This window comes from Octopus bimaculoides, chromosome 22, assembly GCF_046866305.1.
Source record: "Octopus bimaculoides isolate indiv1 chromosome 22, ASM4686630v1, whole genome shotgun sequence".
Lineage (NCBI taxonomy): Eukaryota > Metazoa > Mollusca > Cephalopoda > Octopoda > Octopodidae > Octopus > Octopus bimaculoides.
In genome coordinates, this window is record NC_142949.1 from 451,959 (window position 1) to 471,265 (window position 19,307).

Below are 19,307 nucleotides of genomic sequence, written 5' to 3' on the forward strand. Positions count from 1 at the left end.
AATCCTATAGACTTCATTTGGGGGTAAACAGAAAGTCACGGACAGAACGTCTTTGATCATAGCTTGTTCAATCAAAATGGTTAATTGTTTACTTTCACTTCCGGCTAAACAACAGCAACAATTATATTATTTCCAAAAACTGTTGTATTTGGGGATGGTCATATTGCCAGTTTAGCCAATAAAAACACACGCACTGTATATTTGGTGTTAATTTGCTTCAGCTTTATATTACATTACATTACATTAATCATATTTCGGCCAGAGTTCTTTCGTCACACTTCTGTAATTAAATTCTGACATTAGATTTCGATATTCAACTATTTTGCTGCTTCACCGATGTTTAAGCCGTGACAACAATTATGTCCCTTAAAACGAAACTCTTATTTCTCAATTGATGCTTCTTAACGTAGAAAAGATATTTCTTCTTCCTCAAACACAGATTGTCGTATATGCATCATTAATTATTTAATCTCTCTCCTTCTCTCTTTCTCCCTGTATATATATAAATATATTTATATATATATATAGCTAGGAGTTTTTTTTCTTCTTCTTGTGAAAATCACTTTATTAACAGACAATGAAGCCTGGTAGCAGCAAAAGGGGCAAAAGCAAAGGTAATTGTTGTCCTGAAATTCTTCATTAGTTTGTTTTTCTGTGATACTTATCTTGAAATATATATTCACAATATATAACTTTATTCGTTTCTGTGTTTTTCACTATTTCCCCCGTCCCCATCCTGGTGAGTTCATAACATTTAAAGTGTGAAAACTATCATTCATAAACTAAAATGTTATGATTGCATATTGAAGTGTAGACATTTCAGCTTGTAAGCTTTATAAACAAGCTCTGTTTTTTATGACTATGTCTCAAGCTCCGAATATTAAAATCATATCATCAACTTTATTGCAGAATATTCGAGCGGACTCTTTCATCCTGTTTAATTGATATTTGCATTTATAGTTATACATATTTATAGTTATACATGTAAACATAAGGGTCCACATGTGATTTTATATTGCTGTATTTCTGCGTAAGTTGACATGCATTATATATATATATATATATATATATATATATATATATATATATATATATATATATATATGGTAATCTTCAAGTTTAGGGGGATAAAAAAAAATATTCAAGGGAAATAACTGAACGACTTACCAGTATTATCCGTTTTCTTCTAGCTGTTTGTAAATAAATCACACCCTAATCCTAACGTCAATCAAATCACGCGTGTGATTTATTTATAAACAGAGATGTACGGAGAATACTGGTAAGACGTTCAGTTACTTCAATTGAATATTTTTATTTATTTTTTATCCCCCTAAACTTGAAGATTACCTATATATATATATATATATATATATATATGTGTGTGTGTGTGTGTGTGTGTATGTATATATTATATGTAAAAGAAAATACAGGAGGATCAGTTCGTGATGATTTTATTCAACATATTCCCCTCTCAGATCCACACACTTATTGCTGTGGTCTTTCAGTTTTTCTAAGCCCTGTAAAAGAACTTGGAAGGTTCTGCCTCCAGCCGGACCTTTCACGATAACTCTAAAGCCATGAACTTTTCAGCCCCTCCCCTCATGTGTATGTATACATGCATGCATGAATACGTACGTACGTACGTACGCGGGTGCTGAAAAGTAATGTGTATTGAGGAAGAATCGATCTTGGGGGAAGAGGGTAGGTGGAGAGAAGAGATCTGAGAAATGCTTAAGTTTTGTATATTTCTGTATTTTCTGCATAATGTTATCAGCCAATTAGTGTTATGTAAGAAAAACTCTTTCCCAAGGTGATCACAATAATACAGCTTATGTTGCAAACACACACATTGAAAACTATATATATATATATAAAGTAGTTGTATACTGTCGACTTAACGTGACAGTCCCAATAAGGGAATATACTACTGCTATTTAGCCCTAGGAAGCTGGACCGCTTCCTGTTGGCTTTGACATAAATATATATATGACATTATTTTACAAAATATTATCATTGTTTTATTAAATGACAAACGTTTTATTTATCTATTTTCAGCCCTCCCTCCACCAGGAGATTTCATAGCTTTAGGTAAACAGAGCAAGTCTTCATCTGAAACTGAGCTCAGAGTATGTTCCAGCAGTGCTGGAAAGAAATCAAGCTTGTCAAATCCAGACCGAAAGCGTGAACCCGGTGCAGCAGTGCCAGTTAGCTTGGCTAAAAAACCAAAACTCCTTGGTGCTACTTTCACACCTCTTGGACGTCCTTCAGATTTGGATAAAAAAACTTCTTCCATTGTCCAAGTGCCATTATATGAAGAATCTGCCATTGAAGGTCAGTACCTTTTAGATATTGCCTTTTCCTCTTTCATCGTCATCATCATCATTGTTTAATGTCCATCTTCCATACATGCATGGGGGGACAGTTGACAGGGGCTGGCCAGGTAGGAAGTATGTTGTCATGTATATTTATTGCATGTATGTGTAAGTGGCACTCACTCTCTCTCTCTTTCATACACATCTTTCATATACACGTACATGCATACATCTCTTTTGTGTGTGTGTGTGTGTGTGTGTGAATGAAGGTGTGTGTTGTCATGCATATATAAGTGGCACTCACACTCTCTCACACACACACACTATCTTTCATATACATGTACATACATAAATACATATGCGTACATCTTTTTTGTACGTGTGTGTGTGTGTGTGAGAGAGAGAGAGAGAGATTGATTGAAGATGTGTGTTGTTATGTATGCGTAAGTGGCACTCACTCTCTCTCTCTCTCTCTCTCTCTCACACACACACTTCCATCTTTCACTTTTGACTCTCTTTCAATTTCTGCTCTCGTAACGAAAGATTACCATGGAGGGTATGGACATGGGCCAAAATTTGACCCCCCCCCCCCCCCCCGCAAACCTTCCCCAAGTAATGGAAAACCTTCATGCCAAATTTGGTACTGATTGATCCAGCAGTTTGGCTGTACATAGAGGAAACACTCACACACACACAGTGAATTTTATAGATATAGATAGTAAGGTTTGTGCTGAAGGAGATTTAGTTGCTGTTTCTAGTATGTTGAGTGCCTATATAGAGGCTCCTGTATGGTGATGCTAGCTGTGAGCTGAAAATTTATGTAGAAAACGATGAAGACGCCGATGGTAACGAGCAGTAATTATGACCAACATTTTGACCTAATTTAATTCTTTCTAACATCTTTGCTTTCAGTGGATGCTGCTGACTTTCTCACAGAAGTTCAAGATGCTCTTGACAGTGATATGGAGAGGGTGGATGGACTACTCTGTGGCGCAGTTAAATCTCTCCGTGCTAACCGATCCAAACCAGATCCGTGCCTCTACCTCAGCTTAATATACCTGGTCAGAGTAAAACCAAGTATCTTTCTCAGTGAACTTGTGACAGAGGTGAGTTAACACGAAGAGACACACTTGGCTTACTTCGTTTATCTTTTGGTGAGAAAAAGCAAAAGGTTAATCTCTTCTGGAATATTCTCTTATTCTTTTACTGGTTTTAGTCGTTGTTCTATGGCCATCTTAGAGTACTGTCTTCACGTGTTTAATTGGTTGTATTGAATCTAGTACTTATTTTATTGAATTCTATATTTAGTAAATGACTAAGGTACCTTTTTTGTCATAAAGAGACACAACTCCACACACTATTTTACAGCTATTATTGAATGATAGAATTTAGTTGAATGTCATTTGTATTTTTCCCTTCAGTTTTTTTCTTCAAAAAGAAAAAGAAAAAAAAACCCAAAGAAAAATTACACATTCATTTTTGTATTTATTTATATTTTCAGGCTTTCTGCAGTTTGTTAAAGCGTGATGTGTCCATCAATTTCAAAGCAAAAGGCAATCCATTGGTTTCAGTTCTAGCATGTAACATTTTGATGGCAGCTTACAGCGAAGATGACAACTGGCCAGATGATTTTGTCAAGGTAAACTGGGCCCAGCATTTCTACTGTGAACATTGACTTTTTGGCAGTCTTTTTAGCTTATTGGGGGATAAAATAACTTCTGGAAGTGGTAACGTCAAATCACTGAGGATGTTGGATTATACAGATAAGATTATACAAAATTGAGAGGAAAAGGAATTATTGTTGTTTAGCTCTTTCGTTATTCCCTGATCAAATGGACTGGTGCTCAAAATCTATTCCAGCCAGGGTTATCCCACTTTTTTTTTCAGCTGTAGTGTACCTTGAACTATGTTACCCCAGTATCCTTTTTTTTTTTAAAGATGTTAAGCTGTAATTTTTAGAGGAGATTTAGCTGCTATTTCTAACATGTCATGTCTCCCTTGTTGGTAGCTCAGTCGAGAGGGGTGACAATATGTTGTATTGCACACTTATCTACCCATCATAGAATGGAAAGACAGATAGTGTGATGGGGGTGAGTTGGCAGCATTGGCAGAGAACCTCCGAGAAGAAAATCTGGTAAGGTCTCTCTCTATTCTGAATTTCAGTTCCATTCAGGTCAGCTTTGCCTTTATAAACCTCTGACGGTTTATAAAATCTTAACAAAGCACAGGTGTCAATATAATCAACTAAAATGGCTTGAAACAACAGTTTGGTGGTGGCAATGGTGGCTGCTGCTGCCGCTGGGTGGGTCAGTGAAGTACTGACCCCCCACAACATTGATGACACAGTTTGGTGAGTTGAAGACCACTCCAATAAGGGTAGTGATATGACTTGATGAGTTTATGATCTGCTGACCTTTGACCAATAATGGTGATCATACAGCTGAGGATGGTGATGACGTGTCAGCCTTCCAGCCAAAGCCTCAATGGTTCAAACTGTAGCATTGATTTTTTCACTTCACCATGTCCAGACGAATACACCGGAATATTGTTGACCAGGACATTGGCTGAAAATAGCTAACATTGGTCAGCTGCATTGGTCACTACTGTTTTATCAAGCTTTAGTGATGAATGTATAGTCTCTCTATGTCAATGACCAATCGGTTATTGTTGTTGTTGTTGAGTCCTAACCATGCAGACTTATGATCAGAGACACTCAGCTGTGGTCATCTTTTCATGTCTCGGACTTCATTGACCAATGAGTCCTTCATTTTTTAAGATGTTAGGGTGTGATTTGAAGAAGATTTGATTGCTATTTCCAGCAGGTCAAGGGTACAGATAGAGGCTATCATGTGCCTTTTGACCCTTCACAAACAGGGTAAAAAATGAAAGCCTTCTGTCTGAAAAATCATAACATCTATTTATTCCATGCTTTGTTTTTCTCTCTAAATGAAATAGTGGTTTATCTATTCCAGTTGAGGCACATTCAATTTTCTAAATGCTCAGACTATTCTACTGAAATAGCATTTTATCAAAAAAAAAATGTTCTTTAGAAGAAAATCTTAGCTTCTCAGATTTACTTATTTTTCACTAAATTTATTTTGATTTTTTTTTTTTTGTCTGTTCAGGTTTATGTAGAAGACTCCCTCGGTGAACATAACTGGGTGGACAAAGAAGAGTGCAAAACATTTGTCGATAATATACTCACAGCATTTAACACAAAGACTCCCACAAAAAACAGATTATTGTCAAATATTGAAGGTTCAAAATCTGGAGAACAGTCTGGAAGTTGTAAGTTACTTTACAAACGAATATCAAGTTGACTTTGTAGAAAGCATCAAAGATAAAAAATGATTCATTTTTTTTTACTTTAGAATGCTCAAGTATGGCTGTGTGGTACGAAGTTTGCTTCCCAACCACATGGTTCTTCAACTTTTTTCCACTTCAACAGGAGGAAGGGCAGTGCCCACAGTCCTGCCTCAGGGCCTGTAAATCTGGTTGGGGAGAGAAAGGTATCTTCAAATGCTTGCACCCAAAGACCTGATGGTGGTGTTAAACCGGGTGACAGATTCAATCGATCATTTGACAATGAAAGATCGAACAGATCAATATGTAGTGTTAATATAAATATTGAAGTATTTCTCCTCTGTAAAAGTGAAGTTAATTAGTTCTTCACTTTATTTTAGCTATCAGGTTTAAGACCATGCTACAGCACTTTATATCAGTGATGGTCACACAAAGTTGTAATCTTGTTCTTACCTCAGACATTTAAGCATTGTTTTTTATGTTTCATAATTTTCCCTTTAATTCTGTTTTTTTTTTTTTTTTGTGTAACTTTGTATTTCTTAATTTTAAAAGTAAACAAATGCAGAATAAATCTGATGCAATTTTTCATCAGAAACAACAGCACAATACCTTAAATTATCACAAAACAAATGTAAATTAATAATTAAGCAATCTATTAATATGTTTTCCCCCCTCCTCAGCAAGTCCATCATTGAGTGTGTGTGAAGAAGAAGACAAAAGTATTGATAGTGACAGCTTCAAATCTGGCTTCTGGGATGCTGATAACTCTCCGATAACCCGCAGGTGAGAAATGTGATTGGTTTCGACTTATAGTAAGACATTAAACTTTGAGCTTTGAAGGTATGTCTGTAACTTTGACCTTGGTGTCGTAGTATTTAACCTTATTAAGGTATTGATGTGTGTGTGATTTTCATCTTGATCTTTGACCTTGTTCTAGGTATTCATTTGTGTGCATTTTATTTCCAGTTTAGACTCTAATGTGAAGGTTTCATCTCTATTTAAGGTTGTTAGTGAAGTGTGAATGCAAGACATCTCAGATATTTTTAGAATGCAGTTATATTTCTCCATTTTGTGTATTCTTTTCATTAAATGGCAAATTATCTGTCACATAATTATGAGTAGTACAGATGAAGATATTCTCATAGATATTTACAAAGTTTTCAAATTTGGTTAAGTTTATATGCTGAGACAGAATGTGAGTATTGAAAATTCCAGCTAATCTTTTGTTTGGAGAGAAATCTTTTCTTTTCTGTCTTTGGTGAAAGGCTTTGCTTAAAACTCTTGTCTGCCCATGACATACAACCATGTTCAAATTTGCAAAACTTTACTAAATTTTTCGTTGATGCAGACTGTGATTAGTTCCCCTGGGATATATTTTTTTTATTTTCATTTTCCAACTTCTTTGCTTTTTACCTTAGATACGTTTACCAGCAAGAGATGATAGAATCAGATGTCCTTGAAATTGTGAGAGAACAACTGAACAAACGTCAGCCAATGGATGGTTCAACACGCAACCTAATCCGGCTTATGACAGTCACTTGTGGTTCTGGGGAGATCCGTCTTACTGCAGCACAGCGTCTAGAAATGTGGCTACAAAATCCAAAGGTTGGTTGTGTGAATTTTCATGCTTTGCTAGATTAAAATGTCAGCATGCATATATGACAAAGCACAAATATGTTGATAAAAATTGGGTATAAGAAGCATCTTATGGGGTGTGCAGGTGAGATTGTACTGGTATTGTCATGTGGATGGATGAGGACAGATGTATAAAGAAGTGCTGATGGCTACATATGGAAGAGGCTATATTAAGATATATATAATATTCTAGATCCATTTCAACTGATCTTACCAATCAGTTACACAGTATATTTAATAATCAGGTGATTATCTTAAGACTGCACTCTTCAGAGTGGCTGGTTTGGTAAAAAAATACAGCAACAGCTTTCTGTTATGAGAGGTGTCACATCTGGTTTGTCACTACTGTGAAAAAGACAAAACTAAGCCCCAGCAGACAAGAGATGGGATTCCATGAAGAGTTTTGACTTAACTCTTGATGGAATCCCAAAGGTTTTGCTAAACTTAAACAGTTTGTAATTTAATCTGTTATCCTTTGTGAAATATGACTAAAAAATATTTTTACATTTTCTCCCATTACAGTTGTCTAGATCAGCTCAAGACCTTCTACTTTCTGTCTGTCTCAATTGTGACCAATCATCTTCCATGGATGTGGAGACTATTGTTCAACTAACCAAAATTCGACTGAAAACTAAACCTCTAATTAACCATTACCTTTCAAGTCTGCGGTAAGACTTTTTCTTTTCATTAACTCATTCCCTGATTATATTTGTTATGAGTTCTTGTGGCATATCCCTAAAACACTTCTGATTGAGCCCACTTATGGACCTACAGTCAGAGGTTTTCCATCCATGACTTGTCTTTTTCCTACGTGAAGGAAACCCAAGAACACATCATTCAACAGGCTCTTTGGGTCTGGTTTGAGGGACACTTGACTGCTATTTACAAGTTGAGACACCAAGTAGAGGCTCCAGTTGCCTGTGTTTTTCAATTCTTTTTAATATTATGATTTTGAAGGAGTTTGGTAAAATATAAAACAATTTACGTAGTAGTTCTCACTTTTTGAGTTTCTGATTTGTGAGAATTTGTGTGGCAAAAATGAAAATAATTTATTTTTATTTTTTAAAAAATTTGTGCTTAATTCAGTACATGTTACCCAGGACATGTCTGAGTGGATAAAATGTGTGGCCAAGTGGTTAGTGTTGCACTCATGATTTAGCTATTGAAAATTGAAATCTCTCAGCGACTTTTGGGACACCTTGTATATTAAATGTTTATAAGTCAACCCCATGTTCTACTGCATTAGCAGTGCTTTTTACATTATTTATACAGTATATTATTTATATTGTATGGTTGCATAACAAAATACCACGTACCTACAAATCATTAATATTTACGTAGCATCTCCAGGAATGTGTTTCATATGTAAATTGGTAAATCCAATAGCTTAACACTGCTGTATGCGGTGGCTATGTAAGCAATGTGTTCAGAGGCAAGAATGGGTTAGATGGGTGCTGATGAAGGGGCAAAAAACCCCTGAAATATGGCATATACACTCATTACTCATTTTTATCTTCAGTCTCAATGTTTACATCTTGATATGAAATATTGTAGCAAAAAATCAGTGCTGGCTATAATTTATATCTGTAGAAATAACCTTAACAAAATAATGTAAAGTGCACTGCTAAAACAGCAGGATGTGGTGTTGACTCATAAAAAACATTTAATATACTTTATAGTATATTGTAGTTGCATAACGAAATACCATATACCTACAAGTCATTGATAGTTCTTTAGAGTTAAACCTTTTTAGGGGTTTTTGGTTCATGGTGATTTTGTGGTGTACATTATACCATACATTGACATTGCATAATTAGGATTCTAATTCTGAAATGGGTAATATTTGTGTAGAGGTTTCTTGTGTGTGTGTTTGTCTCTGTTTTTATTGATATAAAGTTATTGTTGAACCAAACGATGTGACTTGGCTGTTTGATGAATGTAGATCAATGAAATATAAAATAAGTACCAGACTGAAATAATCATTGCAGGGTTGATATGATCAATTAAGCCCTTGAAATTTAAGTTCCAACATAATCATAGCCTGATGGTTGAAATCAGTAAAAGGGATAAAGTACACTGGGGTTAATTTGCCTGACTGTAATCACTCCATAATACTGTGCCAATGTTTGAAATAATTATATTTCTTTTTTTTTTTTTTTTTTGATATAATTACAGAGAACTTCTCTCCCAAAACTCTGAAAATTTACGTATGATATTAACCCAGACCATCTACAATGAGTTGTCCAGTGCTCGTAACCCTAACAACATGGCTTTACTTGGTGTAATATGTCAAAGTTCTCCAGAAACATCTGCTAGAGTAAGTATCGTCATAATCGTCGTCATCGTCATGTCTATATTCCATGCTGGTTGCACTGTGTCTGAGGTGACGGAGTGAGATAAGGTTGCAGTATCTTAGACTCCTACGTCTGCTCGGTCACGGCTGATTTTAACATCATCATCATCATCACCACCAGGAGCTTCTGTGTTTGCTGAACCTGAATCAAGTAGCTGTCATACTTACATTAAATGACAGCCATAATACTTCCAAAAGAACAACAAAAGTCCGTGAAAGATGGGATGTGTTTGCTTGATCAAGTCTGACCTGAGCTGGACACCAACTCACCACTGCCTGTTATCTTCTTCGTGATCACCACCATCACCATCACTACCGTTGCCATAGCCAACAGCATCATTACTGTCACCACTGTAATCAACATCAGCATCATCCTAGCCAACATCACCACCACCACAATTCCCATCATCAGCACCAATATCATCACAATCATTATCTTTGTTACTAATATCACTATTTTGTTTTTTCTCTCCTCCTCATCTGATGTTCCTAATGTCTTTTGCATATCTCTCCTACAGATCCTTGCTGAAATCTTCCAGGACCTGTTGGTTAATAAAGAAGACTACCTAAGAGCATTAAGGGCTCTATTTAGGGAAATAGTTCGTTCATTGAGGCATGATTTGAACTTTGTGGCTTTCTGTTTGGGTCTGATGCAAAAACGAACTGAGACTAAATTTCTTGATATGGATCAAGCATTTAAAGTAAGTATTCTTTTATTCCATTATTCTCTTACTGGTTTCAATATTTCTATACAGAAGTCATGTACGGCACTACCTTCAATGGTATTAATTATGTTAACCTCTGTTCTTGGTCTGCTGCTCATCTTATGAACCACTATTATTATCGAATAGCCAAGTTTATCAGAGTTATGTCTCTCTAGATAGTTAACTCCCTTGTATGCATCAATTTACTCAGATGTACTTGTGTATGATGGGCTTCTATACAGTTTCCATCTACTCTGCAGTGTTTCTCAAACAGGGGTATATGCTCCACTAGTGTGAGGAAGGATATTTTGTGGGAGGCATGGAACTTCAGAATGGGGAGAATAGGGTGTAACAACTGAATAAAACTTGTAATAAAGTTTTAATTAAAACTCTCTCTCTCCTTACCTAATTAATTAGGGCAACCAACTTTTTCCAATTTGCCAAAACAAATTGGGCCCATGCCTTCAGCTACCTGACACAAGATAAGATGACTTCTCTCCAGTCTCATGGCCTTATAAACTTGTGTGAGCTCATGATGGCAGATCATCTTGTAGGAGTAGGTCTTGAGATCCTCCTTCAGCACTCAATGCATTGATGGTCAGCTTATTTTTGCTGTGGCAGCCAGTTTTCTGACAGAATAATGAGAATATCACCATACGTTTTCTCTGAGGTGTCTGCGCACTTCTTTTTCACTCACGTCCAGTTCAATCACTGGTGGAACCAGTCTCTTGAAATTTCTTGACAATTTTCCAGACTGTTCTGTTAATCTTAAGCTTTTTGCTAAAACTGTATTACTTTCACCTCCTTTGTGGAAGATTATAATTATGTTTCAGTCTCTAGCCATTATCTAATTTATATATCTGAGTTTATTTAGTCTTAAAGAAAAAGAAGACACACTAAGCTTTTATAATGATGTATATTTTTCATATCTTATCACATTTATTGATAGTTATTAAAGCCCGAAACTTTGGTTGCCTTATTTTTGGGACACCCTGTATATATGATGGTTAGGGTGTTGCAGTGACAACTGTGACATCCTGGTTTCAATTCCTAGACTGGGCGGTGCGTTGTGTCTCTGAACAAAATATTTCATTTCCCATTGCTCTGTGATCACTTTGATACCTGACGTGGGGCACACTGTGCACCTGTTCAGGCAATGCTGATTTGAGGGAGGGAGCGAGTGAGCTAATGTTCAGCAGATATATCTGATCACTGTATCATTTGTTTTTTCTTTTCCCTTTTGTAGTTTAGCTTGTGATTCTTTCGTTGTTCCAGCCTTACACAAATCTCTTTAAATGCTTCACCAAAAGTACCTCATATATATATATATATATATATATATAATTTTTTTTTTCTTAGGAGCGGTATGTTTTGGCAATAACTGATCTTATCACTTTGACCATCTTGGTCGGAATCACACCTTCAGTGAGAGAAGCTTTTGGCAATTTGGCCCGTGGTGATCGTAAAGGTTAGTAAAGTTATTACACTGAAAAATAGGATGATTGACAAGGTTGCAAAAGCAACAACAGCTTTGAAAGCAAAAATATAAATAATAAATGAGTGGAAATCAAATCAGTGAGTGTGTTAGATAATAAGGCATTATTAAGACAGTATGACTCTCCCTAGACACAGCATATTTCTAGTGAGTCATCCTAGAATTCAAAATCATCTATTTCTGGTATGTTCTTAATACATACTACTCTAGTGCATCTTTAATATGCAAAGCTTAAGTTCTCTGCTAGTCTACCTTTGATTCCACTACATTTCTTGCATGTCTATCGTTTACATTGGGTACAGTTTATGGAATTTATACCTATTTCATTACTTCATAGTGAGCAAGGCTATTTCCCTGAAGATATCAGACTCCTATCTTCTTTCTTACTGACTAGAACCTTTGCTAAGGCTTCCATGCTCAGAATTTCCTCTCTAATTTTCTTATAGATTCAGCTATGAGAGCTAGGTCATCAGCATATACGTGTTCCCAAGGGCATCTAGTCTTGAATTCTTCTATGATGGCCTGTAGGTCTATAATAAATAGGGGGGAACTGTGGACTGAGCCTTGAACTACATCTATGCTTAATTCTTCGCTAAACTCATCCAGTTACAAGCCATTCATCTACACCAAATTACTGAATGTGGCAGAAAGTGGATATAAGAATGATGATGATGATGATGATGATGTCTTTGGTATTTTTTTTTTTTTTTTTTTTCATTTATAATTTTCAGATTTGGAAATTCTTCACCAATATCAGCAGCAGGTAACACTTATTCAACGAGACAGTGTGTGGTGGCTTCACACTGTTGTACCAAGTATAGTTGAAATGAAACCACATGAATATGTTCACTGGTAATGACTGCTTTTTTATCCTTGAATTCAGAACTCTTGCATAATTTTATCTTTTGTTGTTGTAACTAGGGTGGTTAGATGGCAGAATTGTTAGCATGACTAGCAGAATGCTTAGTGGCATTTTGTCTGAGTTCAAATTCTACTGAGGTTGACTCTGCTTTTCATTCTTTCAGGGTCGATAAAATAAGTACTAGTGACACACTAGGGTCAATGTAATCGAGTAGCCCCCCCCCCCCCCAAAAAAAAAAATTTTAAGCCTTGTGTCCATAGTAGAAAGCATTATTATGATTAGGATGGGAGTGGGTTGGTATTATTGAATTGGTGGGTGGTGGAATGGCAGAATCAGTGGAAAGGCCTTATACGACCTGTTCCAGCACTTTAAGACCTGCTGGTCTTGTGCCTAAATCAAAAAACTATTATTATTGTTGTTCTTGTTGTTAGAACATCAAACAAATGGTTTGTGTTTTTTGTTCTGATGCTTTGCCTTCTGAAATCAAATTCCACTTTGGTCATCTTAGGCTTGAAAATGTTGTGAGAAGAAGAAGAACTACTTATAGAGGGAACCAGCTGTTGAAGTGGACAGTTATATGGTCAGAGTGGCCATGAAGGACATGAAGATGGGAGAAAGTTACAATTCCATTGAGATGCTGAAGATATGTGGCAATTAAGACTCAAGCTAATCTCTCACATAATCTATCAAGTATGATACATAGGTATCATACCAACTGATTGGTTATAGCCATCAACAGTCAACTACTACAGCAGTTAAGGATGTTTTATAAAGAACCAACTACAGACATATCAAACTGATTGATTTGATTGTAAAAGTAACAGAAAATGTATTTGCAGAATTGATTAGGAAGAGAATCAGATAAGATGCAGTTTGGTTTTGTGCCATGTCAGGGTACAACCAAGAAGTTTTTAGCTAAGAGTATATAGAAAAGGAATACCGTAATATATTTTAAAATTGGCTTTGAAATATTAAAGTGGTTCCCTGTCTCCTTGTGCAGTGCATGAATAAGATTTTTGGGATGCCATGTATTTGGTAATGAATCGCTAACATTCCAACATGGCCATGTTGCGGCTCTTTAGTCTTGTTTTCCTATTATTATGAAGATCTCATTTGATTTCAGTTTACATAAAGTCTTGTTTATGGAAAGTACTGAGCATTACCACAACAAAGACAACTGGCCCCTGGAGTCTGACCGTGCGTAAGTAGTATTTGCAACAATCGATTGACCCATTTTTCCGACCTAACCCTATTTTTGGTAAGAGTATGCTTCTTTTATAGCAAAGTCTTTTTCCGGTTAAGCACTGTGTCAACAACACACATGCGATGAAGTAATAGTTCTGTAAAAGCAGGCATCACTGTAAACTACTTCTTTCACTCTCACACACACACACACACACACACACACACACACACACACACACAATATGAACTCTTCTTTCATCTTCATTATCATTTCATATACTTTTTCTGTGCTAGTATGGAGTGGACAAGACTGATTGAGGCAGTATTCTATGACAAGATGCTCTTCCTGTTGTCAGCCATTGTTTTTTTTTTTTTCTAGTAAGATTTTCGTCCACTGGTCTTAAAAAAATTTGTGATATATTTTTCATTGGATTGTTTTTTGTCTTTTTTTTCCCTCTTTCTTGTTATTAAGCATTTCAATTGTGTGTGTGGTGTTTAATTTTCTGCTGGAAGCATGGAAAAGTGCATCTGATTGGGGAGCTTCAGTAGAGGTGAATGAGGATCCTTTTTGCCAGATAAAATCTCTCTAAAGCTTGGTGTGTTAACTGTGATTTTGCAATTGATTTATTTTAGTCATTAACCTCATCACCACCACCACCACTATCATTGTTTTAATATCTACCATACTTTTATGGGTAATAATCAAAACATCTCTTATGCTGTGAGCATAGAAAGTCAGATTTAGGTAGACATATGTGTGTGTAGTCCACACACACACACACACACACTCACCATCTCTCTGTCTCTCTGTCTCTAGTTCACTCATGTGTGCCTCTTCACTTTCACACTTGGAAACAATTTGTTCAAACACTAGACATCCATTTATGCATCTTCTTTGTACTCAATTATTCCTATCTTAACAATTATCTCTCTCTCTCTCTCTTTCCACAGCTTAATGCTCCGCATTGCTTCTGAAGTCCCTGTTCTTGAAGATACACTAATGCGTGTCCTCGTCATAGGTTTGTCTCGAGAACTTTCTCTCAGCTCTGCAGATGCTGTTGAATTAGCTGACCAATTGATCAAAAGAGCTGCTATGATTCGACTGGAAGGTAGGAAACATAAAATTCTGTTTTCACATTTCAATTGACACACAATTTTTTAATCTTTTCTTTTACTTAAGTCATATGACCAGTATTTGGCAATGGTTGTTTGTTGGTCTTGTGGTCAGATCCTTGCATGTAGGGGCTCACTGCATTATCTCTTTTTATCTCAACTTGAACCCATGTCGAAGCTGTCAATTACAGTGACTCACTTTTTGTCTCTCTACATATATTGCTTTGTTTCTCATCCCTTTTATGTCTGCTTTTCCTCTGCTGGTCCGGATGGGAAGAAATCTATTGTCTCAGTAGTCAGCAGCAGAACCTTCCTGTCACCTCACTGTTTTTCAAGCAAGATATTTTTTTTATTCTTCACAAGTTGAAATCACTGAGCTGCAGAGAATATTGTTTTGAGAAGATGCTGTCAATCAAATGGTGTCAGTGTGGAGACACACAGAAGTAAAGACTCACAAACATATGTATAGATGCATGTGAGTGTGTATGTTTGTATGTATCATCATCATCATCATCATCCCTGCTCCATGCTGGCATGGTTTGGCAGTTCGACAGGATTTGATGCAGTCCTTGCAGTCACTTTACAGTGTGGATTGGGTGCTTTATTCTTGTCACTGCACTATGGAGCTTGCCATGCAGCAGACATAACTATAAACCCTGCGGGGAGGGGGGGGGGGGCAGTGTAGGTTCTTGTAGAGGATCTGCATGGCTACTCACATCTAATAGGGGAAGGAGAAAGAAAGAGAAAATGAGGAATAAGAGCTGGGAGAGATTCTGAGGTGGCCTCACAAGACACTAAGTAGGTTGAAGAATCAGTTTGCCAGATAGGATGTGACAAAGAATGAAAGGATGAAGAGGAAAACTGCCAAAGTAGGTTGTGTTGAAGGGTAGATGAGCAGAGGCACAAGTTGGGGAGACAAGGGGATAGAAAAGAGAGTGGGTGGGTGCAGGGCAAGCAGCTGGAGTAGTGGGGTTGATACAGTTGTCAGGGATGAAGGACAGGAGAGAAGGATGATATGGCTGGGTATTCTGTAGGAGCCTGGGTGGGAGAAGAGGTAGGCCTAATGCATGGGAGGAGGGAATGAGTCACTGTAACGTGTGTGTGAAGCACACAATACATAGCACTTCCAGTCTTGCTGACGAAGCCTGGTCTTTTTGAGAACCTTGTATTGCCAGCGATCTGGCCTTTTGTCATTTCCTCCCTGTAGTTCAGAGTTCTGAGGTTGGCCTTAACCACTTCATTTCATGTCTTCCTGGGGTCTTCTTCTGCTGCAAGTTCGAGCCACATTTAGTGATTGGCACTTCTCTATACAGTTGTTTTCACCCATACACATCATGTCTCTATACAGCACAGTCTTTTTTCTTGAACACAACTTCTGATTCCTTTTATATCCAGCTTTTGTCCTAATTATTTCATGCATGCTCACAATGCACATCCATCAGAGCATGCTGACTTCATTTTCTTTCTTACTTTTCAAGTCCTCTACATTTAAGGCCCATCTCTCACTTCCATGCAGCATTGCAGGTCTAATATAAGCATCATATAATCTACCCTTCGTTCTTTGTTGCCAGCAGTGATAGTAGCTCCCTGGACTTTCTCCAACCAGTTCTCATTCTAGCTATGTGGGTATATGTGTATGTGTCTGTGTGTGTGAATGTACAGGTCTTTTTTAGATTAGTGCTTTCCTGGGGTGAAACAGCAACACCATAAAGGAGGATGCATTTTGGATGCAGTTTCAGATGCATTATGTCGGTACTCCACTTGCTAGAAATAGCAGCCAAATCACATTCTGCTGTCTTAAAAGGAGACATTGTATTGTGCAATCCTAGTTACACTACATTGTTACCTCCCTATCCAGTATAAATAGCTAAATTTAACCCTCCCCCCCCCCAAAAAAAAAAAATATAAGTTAACCTTACAGTCTTTCAAAAGGAAGAAATAATGACATGGAAAATGTATTTGTAGATGTACAAAAATTTGGAATTGTCATCGCTAGAGTGCCTTTGATCAAAACTGATTTGTCTGCTCAGTCAGAGAAGACATGGAGCTAAAGAACACTATATCCACTTTTGTTTTCATGGTGTCATTACTTATTTTGTTATACCTTATTGTTCTTTCAACATTTGTTTTTCACTTTTCAGGTGTTGAAGTTCTTCGAGTCACTCGTCTAGAATTTGTTGATGCTCTAATGAATCTTTGTGCCTATCGACATCCTGAGAACATTGTTTTACCAAAAGGGTGAGACTTGGATTTATTTATTACTTGTTAACTGGTTATGTCTATTTATGTTTCTTCTTTTAATCATTCACTAGCTGGACCAGTGAAAACTTCACGGAAAACATAAAAAATGTTTCTTTGTGTATGAAGGCCTGTGGAATGAAAATACCTTACATGAAAAGCAGGTACAAGTTAGTTAGAAGACTGGCATCTTGCTGCCTCACTGGCTCTCATCCAACCTTTAACAGAAGAGAAAAAGCAGACAAAAAATGATAATGTTAAATGAATCGCTCAGTGGTTAGAGTGTTGGGCTCACAATCATGAGGTAGTGAGGTCAATTCTTGAGCAAGACACTTTATTTCATGTTGTTCCAGTTCACTCGGCTGTAGAAATGAGTTGCAGTGTCACTAGTGCCAAGCTGTATCGGCCCCTTTTGCCTTTCCCTTGGATAACATTGAGACGGGAGGCTGGGATGTAATTGTTCGCAAGTTTAACAAAATACTTTGTAGTATTTGTTCTGGCATTTATATTTAGAATATATAAGATGGTGTCGTGAACTGGTCTGTATCTAGCCAAAAAAATGATGTTTTGTAAACGAAAAAGCACGAAGGAAAGTGATAAGAAACCACTATTGCATTCAAAACGTGTTCCTAGTAAGGTACCAGGTGTTGATAGTGCTAAATGGAAAGTAAAAATTTATATAAATTTTCACCAGCATCATCATTTAATGTCCATTTTTCATGCTAACATGGATTGGACAATTTGATAGGAGCTGGCAAACCAGAGGACTGCATCAAGCTCTACAAGTAAGCTTAAGAGAATAACAGGAACAAATCTGTTTAGTTATGTTTGTAAAATATCTTTAATATAATTTTGTATGTTTACTTAATGATTCTCGTATCACTACTTTAGCAAATATGAAAACATCTGTGTCACTGATGAGATCATAAGTCATAAAATATGTCCACCTCTGACACTTGTCTGAATAAATCAAGTTATTAATCTTGACTAATACTGTATTTTTCCTCTATCAGTTTCTTAATGCTATTTGCATATATTCTGCATAACTGTTTATAGCATTATACATGTGTATGTATGTCAGGCTACCAAGAAATTCAAGAAGAAATATAACACTATAATAAAGACTGATAAAATTGTTAAATTCAATTTGTTGATTTCCAAGATCTATATTTTATAATTTTCTATATTCCTTTCTTGTACCTTAATTCACTCTTTTTCAACAGATATACTCCACCAACTCTGGCCATATCTGCACTTTACTGGAAAGCTTGGAATATGTTGCTTATCATTGTGGCATTCAATCCCAGTACTTTTGGTGAGTCATTTGTTTCATTAGTCTGTAGTTTTGTCTCAGAGAACTATGGGTGTCAACTTGGGAAATAGAAAACCTCCAAAGAAGCAGTATGGTGAGCAGTTTAGTCTGTAAGTTCATGATAAACTCCAATTTAATATAGATTTAGCTGAAATGGCATCCCTTCTGTTTATAGTAGTGAAAGATTGTTGGTCATTTTTGATAACCTTTTAGATCTGAGCAAATGATTTTCCTTTGTTTTTTTTTTTGACATGGATTGACCACTCTCCATCATCTAAAACTTGTACTGGATGTCTTCATGGACAACATTTCCGATCATTCTTTCTGATTCATGGAGATCTTTTGCAGTTGACCTCATGGATTTTCTGGGATTTCTGTCAGTGATCTGCTGAAATTGTTGTGTATTATCTTTAATTTTGTTTTCTGTTTAGGACAAACTGCCTGGGAGAATTACCCTATTTTGAAATGTTTAATGGAAATGGCAATGACCAAGTAAGTTGTTCTTCCTTTTCTTTTCATTTTTCTTATCTACACAAATAGGGAAAGCAACAACAGCGAATGCGATGTGTGCAGCCCAGTTTTAGAAGAGATACACTGTGTATCTGCATGTTTTAAGAGGTAAAAGTTGATAACAAGAAGGGCATCTGGACCTTAAACACCATCTCAAACAAAGGAAGCAGAAGATGGGGCTCACAAGACTAATCTGTTAAGAGGCAATTTGGCCTTAAAACGTTTTTTCAGTTGTGGTGAGAGTGTGTTTGTGTGTGTGTGTTCATGAAGGGAAACAAAGGTGTG

General features: G+C 36.6%; 1 protein-coding gene across 1 annotated transcript in view; it reads left to right on the top strand.

Moving 5' to 3' along the window:
* Positions 1–347: 347 nt before the first annotated feature.
* The window catches only part of LOC106880421 (integrator complex subunit 1), a 54,646-nt gene continuing 35,686 nt past the window's right edge, over positions 348–19,307 (top strand). Inside the window, exons 1-17 of the mRNA XM_014930336.3 lie at positions 348–614; positions 2,056–2,331; positions 3,225–3,418; positions 3,814–3,951; positions 5,438–5,600; positions 6,296–6,398; positions 7,034–7,220; positions 7,773–7,918; positions 9,426–9,567; positions 10,122–10,304; positions 11,667–11,775; positions 12,534–12,654; positions 13,788–13,865; positions 14,801–14,958; positions 17,104–17,200; positions 18,424–18,515; positions 18,944–19,004. Of these exons, the coding sequence (XP_014785822.2) occupies positions 578–614; positions 2,056–2,331; positions 3,225–3,418; positions 3,814–3,951; positions 5,438–5,600; positions 6,296–6,398; positions 7,034–7,220; positions 7,773–7,918; positions 9,426–9,567; positions 10,122–10,304; positions 11,667–11,775; positions 12,534–12,654; positions 13,788–13,865; positions 14,801–14,958; positions 17,104–17,200; positions 18,424–18,515; positions 18,944–19,004 (2,285 nt within the window). The 5' untranslated portion in view covers positions 348–577. The remainder of the gene's footprint in view (positions 615–2,055; positions 2,332–3,224; positions 3,419–3,813; positions 3,952–5,437; positions 5,601–6,295; positions 6,399–7,033; positions 7,221–7,772; positions 7,919–9,425; positions 9,568–10,121; positions 10,305–11,666; positions 11,776–12,533; positions 12,655–13,787; positions 13,866–14,800; positions 14,959–17,103; positions 17,201–18,423; positions 18,516–18,943; positions 19,005–19,307) is intronic.